This window comes from Pseudopipra pipra, chromosome 12 (assembly GCF_036250125.1).
Source record: "Pseudopipra pipra isolate bDixPip1 chromosome 12, bDixPip1.hap1, whole genome shotgun sequence".
In the NCBI taxonomy this organism is placed as follows: Eukaryota; Metazoa; Chordata; class Aves; order Passeriformes; family Pipridae; genus Pseudopipra; species Pseudopipra pipra.
Window position 1 is genome coordinate 14,423,149 of NC_087560.1, and position 15,771 is coordinate 14,438,919.

Here is a 15,771-nt window from a genome sequence, read left to right on the forward strand (position 1 = left end):
TCCAGCAGGATTTCACTTAAAGGATTTAAAGTTAAAGCCAAATTGTTGCCTATTAACAACAACCTGTAGTTGTCTTTCACAGCTTGCAGCTGGACAAAGGCTAAAGTAAACAAAAAACATCACTTTAAATATCAAGCATGGCTGTACTTTTTGGTCAGAGCCCCTCATTTCACAGCCTTCAGCAAAGCCTGCTGTCTTCCTCACCCAACTGAGAGTATCACAGGGCTGAGCTCAGATGCATTTAATCAGCTCCCAGCTGATAGCTCCTCTCTGAGCTTTTTCTGGGAACTAATCCCTGAAACACTGGGGTTAGCTTGGCTGAAGCTCCTCAGAGATAAACAGCAGGAGGATGGAGAAAGCCAGGAGTAAAAAAATACCCCAGCTCATAGTCATTGATACCTTACAGACAGCAAGTGACTAGTCAGTGACATTGGGTTTGGAGGACAACAGCTCGATCCCAGCATCCTTGTGACTGGCAGCTCGGGTTATTTCGCTGACCCACTACTAAGCAGGGAATAGCTCCTGTCTCCTTGTCCTGCTCCTGGGAACATGCCAAGACAAGCTGTTATTTACTCAAGACAAGATTATAAAATTGCAACTAAGCCACAGTAACAGGTAAACTCATTTTGTCAGAGAAGTCTCTAGGGATGTTTTCCACAAGACTTGAAGACCCCACAGAGGTGAGTGTTTCGTGTCCCAGCTGAAGTACAGCTGCCATCAGTGCCATTCCCCTTCTAGCACTGCCTTAAAACAAAGACTTCCCATAAACTCAGTCTTTTGGGCTTTTGTGTCTTTTGCCCAAAGGCAAGTATTTCTCCAAATGAAACACACAAACTACTCAGAGTGTTTGCTGTAAGTCTAAGCATTAATGCTGAAAAAAAGGAGGATGCCCAGAAAGAAATCAAACAGCATTAATTTGTGCAGTGCGAGATTTACTAATAAATATTTTATTTGGAGGAAGAAATACAAAGCAGTTATTCCAATCACGAAAATAATGAATGCACAATGAAAGAAGTCACTCTTGCAAGACAATGCATAACATGATTTCTACCCATACACCTCTTAAATTAATTGTTGAATAGTCTCACAAAGCTGTGTGACTGCTTAGGAAAAACAAAACAAAACAAATCAAAACAAAAAACTAAAAATGACCAAACAACAAAACAAAATGGTCTGATTTTAAAGAAAAGCTATTACTGCACTGGGCTAAAAAACTTCCAGACTTGTTCGTTTGGGTCTTTTTTAGTGAGAGTAAGGAATAGGATGTCCAGTTCCAGGGTTTGTTTGTTTATTTGTTTGTTTGTTTTTAAATAGCTTGTTTCTAAATAGGGAAGCAGGATTTGACATGTTCAAAATACATCCTCCTCCCTTCTCTTACCCTTAATAAATTTGCTCACACAAATAGCAGTCAGCAGCCCAACTGCCTGTGTAATGAGACTTGCATCTGCAAGTCAGATTTCTCAGTCTCTGCACTCAAAAGCTTATTGAAGAGAAATTCTGGTGCAAAATTAACACTGGCTAAAATCAAGAGCAGGTTAGAGGATGAGCAGCATTAGTCCTCACTCTCCCCAGAGACCTCTAGAAAATATTGGGTTGCTAATTACTGCATTAATGCTTAAATCAGAGACGACACTGCCAGCGAGGTAGAGCTGCCCTACCAGCCCCAACTGCTGGGCACAGCCACTCACCATTGGCATTATGGATTTGCCAGCTGGATATCTCCTTCCCACAGCTGACTTTCCAGCCTTACAATAACTGTGAAGCCAGGTTTGGTGCCTTATGTTCTGTGCTTTGTCAGAGTAAATTGCTTTTTCTAATTTAAGAGGAGCTAAAAATTCGCACTTAAATAAGAGAGCAAAATACCCTGGAGAGTTTCTTGTCTGTGTGTTCCCATCCTCAATATTCAGCCAGCTAACTGTGATTTCTGCTTGTTGGAAAGTTATTATCTACAGTGTTTGGTACATGGAGGTTTAAAAAAAAAAATCATTATTTCTGAAGAGGGGAAAAAAGGGTTCAGGGACCTCTGAAATATCAGTAGGCAACTGCAGATAAGGGAGGATTCAAATTAAAGGGATTACAGTCTAAATTTTGTTATAACTGAAAAACCTTGTTAAGAATACTGCCATCATCCAGCTTTAGAAGGATCTCAAGGAGTTACAGTCGAGTTGCCCCTGCTCCCAAAATACCCATCCAAATGTCCTCAGCATCAGCACAGGTGACACCATCCTCTGTGGTAAACAGTAAGTGCACTTCTTTGTCCAAATCTGGATTTCCTCTTCTGTGGAGTCAGAGAGGCCTGAGCAAGCCAGGAAACTCAGAGGAGACATGGAAGGAAACAGGGCTATTTAAAGACTCAGAGATGAGGACCTTGCTGCTCTGGGAGTGTCCTAAGTGACCTCTTTAATCCTGCAAGAAAGGCGTTCGCAGCTGTGGGGGATCACGTAGCCCTCAAACTGTACACAGGGCAGCCAAGGGACCTCCCAGGACAGGGCACGTGGCCCAGCAAGTTCTTGATCCTATTCCCAAGCCTTAGAGGTGAGTCCCTCTCGCTGGACCCAGCCACCCCTGCGAGGCCTGGCCAGCACCCCATTGACCCAAGCACCACCCATTTTCCTTCCTACTGATGCTTAACAGCAAGCCAAGTTCTGTGCATCAGCCCAAAGCAGCAGTTGTGAGAATATGGCAAATACTCAATAAAAATGTCCCTCCCTCTGGCCTTCTGCAATCAAGTGGGTGGCTTTTTTCATCACTTGCAATGACCTGAAGTTATGTTTTTTTCTCATCCTTGTTTGCACTTGGGTGTGAAGACCTGCAACATTTTTTTTGACAGCACACCAGATCACCGCTGAGGGCAATGATTCCAACCCTTCCCAATGGATGGCACCTCATCCAGCTGACTGGGAAGAAGCAGTACCTCAAAGCAAACTTCTAAGATGCATTGTACAAGGCTTTGCTCCTATTCACTGAGCTTCAGGACTTCTCAAAGGATAAAGGCTACACTCTGCAGGACTGAACCGCTTCAAGGCAGAGATGGGCAAATTCCAAACTTACATCTGAATGTCTTCAAAACACTGAAGGTGTTGAGATGTAACAGCTTGGCTTGAGCTGATCTCTAGCCAAAATAACTTGGTGAATAACATGGTGGAAATCATCTGTGCCAAGGAATCTTACTATATTTAATGCAATAAATTGCACTAACATAACACCTTTCATCAGAGGATCACAGATTTCTTCACAAATATTAATTAACACCTGCCCCACTGCATCCCTCATCAAGAAGATCAGATTAATTGTCCCCTGTTTTCCTGGTGGGAAATATCACCCTGTGGTGGGAAATTCACTTAGTCAATAGCTAAGAGGATCGCTGGTAAAGCCTGCATAGCTATTACAACAAAATGAAGCAGAAACATTGTGTGCACAGAAGTATTGTGGCTTTCAATCACACAGTTCCATTTCTTTGTGCGGGTTCAAAAATTTCCTTCCCTGAGATCAGTCTTCTCCTCCCAATGTCCCAGAAGCAAGTGCAGTGGAATAAAACTATCCTCTATAAGGAATTCTGATGCCAGACTGGGAGAAAAAAGGGCTGCTCCCCACCAGTGGGTCATAGCCCTGTTTGCAAAGAGATTTGTCCTTGCACCAAAGGATGAGGGAGATGCAACATTTAATTAATCCATGCAGGAATTAGGAAGCACATAGACCATGACCTCACCCTTTTCCAAAGAACGTTTTACCTGCTGTGTCAGAAAAACATGAAGGTGTTTCACCTACCTTCAGAGCAAGGTAGTTCATGTCAGTGCCACACCATTACTGTGCCACTCTGATAAAATATATTCACATCCAGATATCCGCAGGAATTATGCCCTGACAGACTGCAATATCTTGGATACTGTTGGCAAAGTAGACTGCTTTTTTTCTCTCTTTCTTTTTTCACACCAAACTTCTCTCTGTGTTCTCAAAGAAAAGCTTGTCCTTGTTCAGAAGTTTCTCCTGATACAAAGTTCTTTTGTGTCACTTGCTCCTCTCACTAATGCATCTCTAATAGAGCAATTACTTTATTATGCAGAACCGATGGTAAAACACATTATTATATAACTCTCAAATGCTTCTGTCAAATTGGAAATGTTAAAAGAATGAGGAAACTTTGAGATAAATCAAAACACGTGATACTTGGCAAAAGGCTTTTAGACTTCCTTTTAAATATTTCTAATGTTCTTTCTGTAATTTCTACTGCAGATAAATTCTCCCAGGTTTCATGTCTTATTTCACAATAAGTTACCTATGACACCTAAAGATTTTCAAAAGTGCTTTCTGGAACAGCCACGCAAATGCCTTTAATCAATCACATTTAATAACGATGATTGAGGTATGGGCAATGGAGACAAACTGCTAATAACTATTGTTAGTCACAGCTTATTTTCTTCAGAGATGGAACCTGAAAGTGAAAATGATGAACCTATTTTTCCCATCCAGTCTAAGTGAAAAATCAAACAATAAACAAAACTCGGCATCCATAATGAACAGCAAACTGTGTTTTGAAATTCAAATGATTTAAAGTAATATTACTAGTAATGTAAAGCAGAACATCTGTTTAACTGCATTGCTGAGACCCATCTGTCTAGATTTAAAAAGTAATCTCTTAAAAGCAAAGCCCTCAGTTCTCTGAAAAGGTTGCCAAGTTTTTAAGAGGTACGACAGGGGTATCTCATTTTCTATCCAGAAGGTAACAAAGCTTTTTATCTTCTTTATGTTTAGTCTACACCCCATGCAAGACACTCAGCAGCAGCAAGCCAATGCCACCATGCTAAAGACAGACATATTTGGGGCTTTATTCAGCCCTTGTTACTTCAGTTCAGTAGCTCAGAAGCACTTGCAAACTAAGTGTTGGTCAGTCAATCTAAAAGGGGTTTTATTAGCTCAGTGAATGAGCCCACTACTGCGTTTGTGCTCCAGGAAAACATGACAGGAGTTAAATTTAAAAATACGAGCTCACAGTCCTCTCAGGGGCTGAGATCTGGACTTATGTAGACCAGGGACATTGCAAAGTGAAAGCTGGATGAGAGCTCTTATTCCTACCGGTGCCTTTCTCTGTGCAGCAAGACTGTGGTGCTTCTGCAGGAGAGCAAATTTGACATTTTCTGTCTCCACAGGTGTTTGAGGAGCACTGACCCAGCACATCCTGTCCCAGGAGGTAAGGAGCACAGTGTCCCCTGACGTGCTGTCCTCTATGCACTGTTTAGCTCTACTCTGCTGAGATCCCCTGTGGAGTTCACCAAACCAAACTTCATGGGCTGTCCCTCCTGAGACAGAGAATGGGTGAATATGCAATGGCAGATGACTATTGGGAAAAGAGAGGACCTTTGGCTGGAGCCACATATTGATTGCTCTGTTGCTGGCACTGCAGTGGGAGGGACCTTCAATCTCTTCATAGACCCAGATGTGTCCCACTGAGATCTGAGAGAAGGCAGTCTTGGTGTCACAGTGGGATGATCTCTCAGAGAAAGGTGAGTTCTTCAGTGAGCAATATGTCAGATTCTACCTCTAATGCCAGCATGGAGAGATCACTAAAAAGTTTTTGTTGTGTCATATTTTGTTTAAGCACGTTTCCAAGGAGACCTGTTGGTGTAATAGTGCTCTACAGGCTTTGTAGGACATAGCAGGGGACCTCAGCTAGGAAGATTTCCAACTGTTTGATCACCCAGCCATGAAGACCTTTTAGACCTTTAGACCAGAGTTTTCAGTCAGTGAGGTACAGCTGCTGCTGTGAGAGCTTTTGAAACAAGCTGCTAATAAGCATAGTTTTCATCTCAGAGAAAAGTCATTTTAATGCATCTCTGCACCCAGCTGTCCCCTTGAAATCCCCGTGCATCGTGGGGAGATCAAATTACTTTAGCCATATTGGAAGAGAAATTGTCAAAGAAAACAGAGCCAGGCACTCATTCCCTTTCTCATTTGTCATCTTCAGCTCCCTCCCGCACTTGCAGAACTTTAACATGGAGCAAGAGGCCACTCAGATGAAGGAGATTTTCCCAAAGAGAAGGTCAGATAAACCAGGGCAGTAATGCTGCTTTCCCCTAGCCTCTCCAGAAACTGTCTCCATATGGATGGTGCTGACTTATTCCTGGAAAAATGGAGGGTCAAAAGAGGCAGTTCGGTTTGTTTCTCTGACTTCATCAGATCAGCATTTTAATCATAGGGAAAGGTCGGGTGGTCCATTCTCCCTCCTCCCTTCCTTTGAAGTGAGACAGGTGGGCATTCACCATGCCAAGCAAACTGCTTATGGGAGGATCTCTCTCTCCCTGTCAATCTCCTGTTTGCCAGGTTAATCCTGAGTAAAATGGAGGGCCAAATGTACCTTCACTGTAAATCTGCTGCTTTGGCCTTCCGGCAGGAATCCCATAAAATTCACAGAGGATGGCAGGGGATGACAGGCATTGCTCTGATTTCACCCAGGCTGCATGAGTGTTATCTGCCCAGCAAGAAAGTTGTTCCACCCTTTGATTTGGGAAACAATGTGAGCTAAGATTCCCTTTGCCCTAGCTTGACAGATAAACTTTATCTCTATTTACTGTCCAAATGAAGAAAGCTGGAGGCAGAGACACTAAGTGAGTCTGGAGTTTGTAACAATCCAGAAATAAAGCCCAGGACTTCTGCTTTATCCATCAATATAGCATCACTCTCTCCTTTGAAAGCAGGAGAATAGGTAGCAGAGAGTGCAGTGAGCAGATGGGCCTAGGGGAGAAGAGTCTGTCTCAGTTTACTACAGGGATCAAATTCCCACTGGGCCCAGTGGGAAGCCTCTGCCTGTAAATTACACCAAAAATTAATGTGCATAAAAGGTTTCTGAGAAGTTGATGGCAGTAAAACACAATGCTGTGGTGCTTCCATGTCAGAAAAAAAAAAATTGTGTTTCAGTTTCAAAGCATCCCTTGTTGAAAGGCAGAAAAAAAAAAAGCCAAGATTTCTTTGGTAGAGTAATTATTTCTCCCACAGGACTTCTGTGTTAGAATTACTCAATTTTCTAATAAGAATCATCATGAAAGCTTTGCTGTTCTCATTAATTCCACCTCAACCTACAGCACCTTTTGAAAATAAGGCTGTGTTCTTCCAGAAGAACAGACCATGAGGAGAAAAAAACCCATCCTTGTTCTCTAAACTGCTTAAGGGAAGGAGGTTTAGCTTTGCCCATGGAATTTCTTATCAAGCAGAAGTTATTCTATTAATCAATAGCTGGTCTAAAGCATTATTTCTCTGTTTTGTAGCTTTGTAGTGCCTGTGGGCAGAAGAATCTCTACTATGTTATCTTTACCCTCTCTAGAAGACATCTTATGAAATCAATGACAAAGTCTTGATTTGTCAGACCTTGATTTCTGAGACTTTGATTTCTGTATAGTGTGATAGGTCACCACACAGTAAAACAAAAGTCATAACAGCACATAGATCAAAAGGAAATACTAAGTCATGGAAATGAATGTGCTGTGTCTCCATCAACCTCTGGAGGAGAATGACCAGACTTCCCTTATTTTAAGAGGCGTTCTTCATCACATTAGACTTTTCTTCCCAAGACTGTACTAAGGTAAATTGTTTCCCTGTACAAAAAGGAAAAAAGGTTATCCAGTTCTTGGAGACTTGAATCTCCACCCAAAGAATGCACCTAGACTGTACTTAGGTCAACTTCTCATGAAGACGAAACAATCGGAAAAAAAAAAAAAAAGGAGATTTTTAATAATAGAAAATGTCTACAAATATTTTAGGTGGTTTGGACTCATGTTCTCGCTTCAGAGTCATCTTAAGTTAAACTGTCTTTTCTGAAAATATACTGCCTCCTCTGAAGCAGCAGCACAGTAGAGCTTCCTGTGGCACACAAAGCTTCCAGGATTGCAGGCACTGGTGACCCACCAGAGTCAACTCGGCTGGACAATGCAGTTGTGAAAGAACCTACATATCGTTCCTCCCTAAAACTCATTCCTCACCTTCTGCTGCAAACTTGGGTTTGCCCATAGAGAGAAGGGAGGTGAGTCTGGTGAGACTGCTCTGTACTGCTCCTGGTCTCCTTGGAGAAGGTTGTAGCTCCCCCTCACGGAGAGTCTCACCGATTTCCAGCCCATTCTGGCCTCACAGTTCCCTGGGGACCAAAATCAACCTGCTTGTCTGGGAATCACAGCTCCCCAACCCGGCATGCAGAACAGCCCCACTGATGGATCAGCACTTCAATCCTACGGCCCATTGGGCCCTATGGGCAAACAGGTGCAAATAGACTGTCCGTGAGACAAGTGCTTATTAAAAGAACAGGGAAAGGCAGGAGGGAATTATTTTCCATCCTGGTATGGTGAGAAGAACATAGTCACGAGGCTGGAGTCTGGCAGAGCCCAACGACATACGTGGGCACATGGTATGTGCGTGGATTTAGGATTTTCAAAGCCTGAGGTTCTCAGGTGCACACACACCAACCCCAGCGTTCACAGGGAAGGGACACCTCTCCTCAGGATCATGGCTTGTTCCATAAGGAGCTACCAGCAAACACTGCCTTACTGCTGTATTCCCACTGAGTCCTCTTGGAGCCCTAAGGAAAGAGGGGCTTTCACCTGCAATTTCAGAAGCTTAAATCCCCCCCCAGATTTCATTGCAAGAGTAATGATGATACGAGTTGTGTTACCTATACTGGCACAAACTGGAATGATCACACAGAGGCAGCATCTCTATCGTAACAACAACTTCAGGAGCAATTTCCAACCCTGCTATCCCAGACCAAGGAACAAAAAAATCCCTCCCCACCTTTTAAGCTCCCAGTATGTGTATGAAATTATTTTCTTTCTGTTAACACACATCAATAAAACCTCTGCTGGTGCCAGTAGTCACTGCTGGAGTTAACCATTATCAGTCCATATGTTTTTCAATACAAGCAAAATTTTTTGTGCTTTTTGCTAGATGTAATATGATAAACTTCAATTCAAAGATGTCCATGAACACATTTACTACCACAGACATTTATTTTCCTATTATAGATAAAGCCAAGAGGACTGGACAAATACATTGGACAGAAAAACGTGTTGAAAAGATTTCCGAGCCATCACAACAAAATGCAACATAATACACTGAAAATAAGATTATGCCACACAAAGAAACACAAGCAACACCAATTCAAGCAAACACCTCTCTGTATGAAAACATCTTTTCATATATTTCACAGAGGGAAATTATTGAAACCTGAGAATAGGAGAAGGTGGAAGTTTTCCATTGACATAAAAATAGTAATGTAATGTATAAATACATCTGTAGGCACACAAAACACCTATGGAGTTTAGATAACCAAAAATAATTTTTCTCAACTTACAAACAGATAAGCAGATGCATTTGAATATATTGTTATACTTTATGTGAAAGATAAGTAGTTTAAACAAATGCATATACCTCCTTCCATAACGTGGTTTAATGTGTTTGTGTCTATAATGCAGTAGTTGTACAAAAATATACAATATTAAGCTTCTTAACATGGTATAATGTGCCATTATATTACATCCAAATAGTCTAAGTTAAACAGCTTGGCCATAAGCACAAAGTCAGGCCTTCAGCAGCTAAGAAGCATCAGTTTTAAAGCATTCCTGATATTTTATTTGGTCCCCTGGAGTAACTGCATTTTTTAATTTCAACATGACAGCTTGTTTTATTTCACAAAACCTCTGCTTCAGGATGAGCAGTGCCTGCTGCCTGCAAAATCACCCCATATAGCATTTTGTCCTCATCATTTAGCATGTGGTTCTGTGCATTATTTATTGTGCAGAATCCAAGCCCTGCACTGAAAACTAATTATTAATTTACTTCCATTTTTTTTGTCACCAGAACTTCAGATAATTTTTTCCCCAATGTTCACTGCCTGATTTCTCAAACACTGATGTGAGGCATGGTGGGATTATTCACCATGTTACACACAATTAACTCAGATGAAAAGGGTTATAATCCATTTTTCCAGACCTGCATTCAACTGATTCAGCAACATGGCTATCCTGTCACATTTGCACTGCTGCAGGGAGGGAGAAAGGGCACTCCAGGAACCTTCATGGCACAGTCTCATTTCCTCAAAGCACAAGCCATCCTAGCCAAGGATGAGGGACAGCGGAAGACAGACTGAACCCCAATTTCCCTGTCTGACATGGGAAGTTCTGCTGAGACTCAGACTGTGACACACTCTTTCGCTCAGCTCAGCCATCATTGCTGCTGCTCTGATCGGTCCCTGGGTACATTTTTCACCCTGAGGTCCTGAATTCTCATTAATGCAGTCATAGAAAATTCTGGATAGCCCAACTGGAGGCATTTTCAGAGGAGCTGGCAGTATGCTCAGAGAAACAGCTGAGGCCAGCCCGGGGACAGGGAGTGCAATTCTGGTCCCAGCTCAGTCGGTGGAAGGGTTTCAGCAGAGTCCAAGACCTGTCTCAGCTTCCTCTGAGGGCTTTTAGTGCTCTGCGCTGATTCCCAAGAGTCACAAACCTCAATATTTCTTCTGTGGCCTGGCAGGAATTTCAGATTAATGTATGAATGTTAGCCTTCTTTGTCCTTTCTTGCTTAGCAGAGCCTCATGGTGGTCAGCCAAGGATTGTAGGGAAAAGCTCTGGGTTACCTTTATGTTCTCCTTGGACAGGGAGGAGATGAGAGTTGAGGTAGAAAGAACAAGCAGCGACCCTGAAAGCTGGAGTGGGGGCCTGCATTACCTCTATAGGATTGTTTGTAGAGAATTAATCCTTTTCTTCCCCAGTTAAAGCAGAAAACAGGCTCATGCAGCCTAAGTGGCAATGGCTGTAGCAACACGAAAAAGCTGCTGGAGCACTCAGTGTTTCCCCCTGAACGCTACAGACAGTGGTTTCCCTGTCCTAACTGCACCTCTTATGATGCTCCAAAACTAGAATATTTTTTGTAGGGAATAGGGGGATACTAAGTCAGCTGCTGCTCCCTTTAAGTACAACGCTCTCAGTAAAACTCAGTTAATGAACCACATAAAAATGGCCATCTGGTTTTGAGTTGATTTTTGTTCCCTCTAAGGCTATTCCATTAAACCCTGCCCGCCAAACTGCCTCCCAAAAACACAGATCCAAACTTTGAGCTCCTCCATCCCCAGTCCAAACCAATGGGCATTCTGCTTGCTGAGCAGTTCCTGGGACTTTTTGCAGCTATGTTTTCTCAAAGCCGGGAATATCAGCAGCTCTGCTGACAAAGTAAGTGCAAGGATGCAGAGGAGACAAAAGCATTTTGCAAAATGCATTTCTATTCATTGCCACTGGAGCAGCACAGATATCTTCCCACTTGTCCTAAGGATAACAATAGCTCTGCCTTGTCAGCCAGCCAGCACAACAGCTCGGAAGAGGCAGTGCAAAGGAGCTGAGAGATTCAAGGGAGCAAACAACAGATCCTGTATCTGTTCTGCTGGACACTGTGGCCACTCAGAGACCAATCCCTTTATACAAACAACATCCACCATTGATACATAAGATTTTCACCTCTTTCCTGTCAAACCATAGTATTTGGGAACCTGTGAAGTCCAACGTAGGACACAGTTTGAGCCAAAGATCTGCCAACGGCCCCAGGGGTTGCCAGCTCTTGCAGAATACGTGAACAGGGACTGTGGCTTTGGGAAACATGTGAAAACCATGCCAAGAGCCAACAGGAAATCTGGGACTCCTCAAGCAACACGATGTACTCTGCCATGGAATAAGGAGATGTTCTCAGGGGTAACCAAGCCACGCTCGCATCTGGGCCTGGGCAGTGAGGAGGAGAGCAGGGAGAAAGGAGGGGAAGAATCAAAATGCCTCTTATTTGCCTAAATGGTTAGTGGGTAGGTGAGAAGAGGGCCAGGACAACCAGGAGGGGGAACTAGGATGCTCTGCAGTCTCAAGGGATTCAATATTCTGGGTCGCAATTAAAGATACTGTCTCCAGTTTCCTATTGTTCTTCTTAGCAACTACCAGTTGTTTTTAACTAATACTCGGACACGTCCTCCTGGCATTAAAAAAAACAAGAGATTTAGTCCCAAATCTCTCTGGGATTTTGCACTGGGGAGGCTGGTCAAAAACCATACGTGAGGAAGGTATTTATTTCTGCCATACTGTGGTCAGGAAGCAGGATGACGAGTGGCAACCAGCCCAGACTTGATCTACACTGTCCATGTATGAAAGACAAAGCAGGGCTGGATGAGAGGTGAAGAACTCGATGACATTCAGCAAGAGATGGGAACAGAAACAGGTAACACTATCCAAGTCAGAGGGATGGGAGGTGATAATTGCAGGAGCATGTTGGAGGGGGAGAATCAAGAAGAGACAGCAAAGAAGAAGGTAGCAGGGTTAGAAGCAAAATGAGAAATGACAGTAAAATCCTCAGAGCTCAGTTCTGCCATACTGACACAAAACCTGTGAGACAGGGGGAAGGTTTTCTTAAATCTGAAATTCGCATTTTAAAGCTGCACATTGTAAGCAGTGAAGCACTTTTTACCTAGAGATCTGAAATGTCACATCTTCCCTGCAGTGACATTTTGGTGACAAAATGCAGCTGTGCTTTGAAAGGAGTTTTTGCTATTCCCCTTGTCACTTTGCAGAACATCTGTAACACTTCCAGAGGTTTGAGCTGCCTTTGGAGGATCACACTGCTTCATAGCACTGGGAACAGCTCTGAAGAACTCAAAAATGTGTTTCTTTCCTTGAGTAGAGCTGTTGTTCAGTTACAAAATGCATGGTGTTCTAGTTTTGTTCTGTTTGATGCTGTCCTCACCAAAGCCAGGCTGTGAGACTGGGAGTACAACTGTCTATGCCATTAGGAGATGGGGTAGATCCCTCCCTCAGCTGAAGGTAACAGACCCTATCTCATGGGGGAACGTTGCTCCAACCAATGCTTGGAAGGGAGGTAGAACTTTAGCCCTGTGTGAGTGACTGAAGGAGAAAGGATGCTTTTATTCTGACTCGATAAAAAGTGTCTTGGTGACTGAATGTTCCCTCATTCTTCACCTGAAAGCTTCGTGCATACAAAGCAATATTATGTACTAATAGAAATGGAAAATACCCTGCAGAATAGCCTGCTGTGTGCAGCAGACATGTTCTTCATGCCCAATAAGAGTATGAACCAGCACTGACAATCCAGCACAACACAAAAACAAAGCAACCGTGTTTTGGACAGCTGTTGCAGAAAATAACAAAGTGTGGAGAGATGTTATTAGCAAAGGCAAACATCAACCAAAGTCACTATTTCCCAGGCCAGTGCTTTCCAACTGCGTCAAGTAAAGGTCTTTTTTATCACGATTTTTGTAGCAGAAATAGGTGATGGAATTACAGAATTATGCCGGTAATTTTTTGGCGGAAGGTAGGGGAAGGAGGTGAATCAGAACAGGTAATTGTCGTCAACCAACTTACTTTCTGCCCTTCAGCATTCAAACCTCTGCATTAAATTGAAGATACAACAAGAAAGCCTTTCACTCTTCTCTAAGTGAATACAGAATTCTTGGAAACAAAGGTGAGATTTTGTAGTGCTGGGAGTGAAGGCTGTGCTACCTTGTGGTTTTACCAATATCACCCGTGCAGTCCTCCTAACTCTTTCTAGTCTAGCCCTCCATGTAGCTTTGTCAATGAATTGCACATGTGATTTTAAACTACAGCTTCCAATTTAATCCTGGGTTTTGTCCAGTTCTGTTCCCAGACTACGCAGAGAGCACCAGGACTGTTAAAGTTAGAGAGCATAAGAAAAACACAGATGTGCATTCAGCTCTCAATTATCAAAGTAAGTGGGAAAGGACTATAACGCAGATACAGCAAAAACATGATCTAGTACAAAATATGAATTAAATAAGCTGTAAAAACATAGGGCAAACAAGTTACACTGCCAAAACACAAAAGCACAGAAGGATAATTTTCTTCAGCATGCCAGTTTACCTGCAGAACTCACTGCCACGAGGTGATACAGAGGGTAAACCAGGGTTTGATATGAGAAATAAAACATGTTGATAGTTACATAAGCTTGGATAAATATGCTGAGGTTGACCAGCCCCCACAATTATAGTTTCAAAACCAACTGCATATCATCAGGTTTTATAACCTCCTCTACACACTTGCAGCTGGTTACAGGAGGCTTCAGAGACACAGGCCTGGGAGACCTGAATCCTTGGGCTGATCCAGGTGGGTAAGTCTGTTTTGCACACATTTTCTGCATCTGCACACATTTTCTGCATCTGCACACATTTTCTGCATCTGCAATATCTGAGACTTTGACAATACATGTAGCAGTCAGAGGATGCTACTGCCTCAGACATGAAACTCCCATCCCCATGTGGCTCTGAGCCATGTCAGCACACAGGGCCCTGAGCAGGGCACCTGGGAAGTGAAGGCAGCTGGCATTTTACCATGATTGTCTAAAAGCTGCTTTTATGCAAGCAGCTTGTCTTGGCAAAGCAGTTCCCACCCACCCCTCATGACAAAATGAGGCTTGTGAAAGCATGGGTTGCCTCCCAAACACACTCCCCATTTCATAGGGTAGCTCATGCTTCAGCCTAGGCATCTTCTCCTGCAAGGCCAGGAGGAGTGCATCCATGATGGGGGAAAACAGAATGGAGAGGATCACCTACAGACATTCCTCTCCTTTATCCGACGGCCGGGCTTGTCCATCAAGTGTGATCCTGGAATAGGACACTTCCCTTCCCTCTGGTTCTGGGGAGCATTCACAGAGCACACCCAACGCCAGCACCTCACCCATCTCAGCCTCAAGAGTTGTTGTCACTTCCCTATGAGTGCTTAAGCATCCTGGTGCAGACAATTTGACAGGGAGGAACTTGCTACTTGCAGGCAGATCTGTTTACTCGTCCCCCTCAGCCCTCAGACTCGCCGAGCTCACAGACTGACAGCGCTGTCAGGTCCCATTCATTGCTCGGCAGCCGATGCCTCACACCTCCTCACTCCCCTGCTGAACACAGCAGGACCTCGGGAGCCAAGGCTCTGCCCTCAGATGGGGCTCAGTGACTGATGCATCACAGTAATCACCAGCACTCATCACCGAATAGTGAAACTTCACTTCATAAAGGCTTTTTAGGGTGGGAGGTGCAGGTCAGGGCTCCCGCACGCTGATGCTTTTAGAGCCAAGCCAGCTGGGCGCTCGTACCAACAGCCTCAACCCAACAGGTTGAATTAGAGGAAAACAAGCCCAAGAGCTTCTCTTGTTAGTTCAAACTGTTCTTACCTGGAGGGTGGAGAGAAGGACTTGCAAGCCACTGGCTTCTTGTTCTGCCATGCTGCTTCCCACTCACACTCCCTCCTTCTAGCAGCAGACACAAAGCAGCTCGAAAGCAAAGCTGCCAACTTGCCTTGCTGCTGCCCCTGTGCCGTTTAAGAAACGAAGAAGCTAAACACAGATCCCCAGACACATGCACACTGCTACCACCAATAATCACAGCAATGCAACTCTAGACCTCAGCAGGAGAGATAAATGTACCCCCTCCCTCCCAGCTCTCCCACTGTGACGAGAAGATTAATTCCTATATAAAGAATCCCGGGGATTAAGTAAAGTGCCCAGGAAAGGTCTTGGTGCTTGATGTGTGGCAGGGGGAGTGTGGGGAGGGTGGCAATAGCAACAAGAAAGCAGAAGAGCTACAAACCTCAAAGAAAGCCAGGGAGAAGGGAGAGAGCACGCTGGCTGCCTGACAGGCATTCCCAGCTGACCTGCTGATCCATTCCAGACCCTGCGTGGACTCGTCTCCGTTTGACTCCGTTCCAGTGAAACCGGAGACATGGAGAAGGCAGAGCAAGAGAGAGA

General features: G+C 43.8%; 1 protein-coding gene across 1 annotated transcript in view; it reads right to left on the reverse strand.

Annotated features, from left to right (window-relative positions):
• AGBL1 (AGBL carboxypeptidase 1) overlaps nt 1-15,559 on the reverse strand; it is a 286,378-nt gene extending 270,819 nt beyond the window's left edge. The window contains exon 1 of the mRNA XM_064669024.1: nt 15,199-15,559. Coding sequence (XP_064525094.1) covers nt 15,199-15,249 — 51 coding nt within the window. The 5' untranslated portion in view covers nt 15,250-15,559. The remainder of the gene's footprint in view (nt 1-15,198) is intronic.
• Nucleotides 15,560-15,771: the final 212 nt, after the last annotated feature.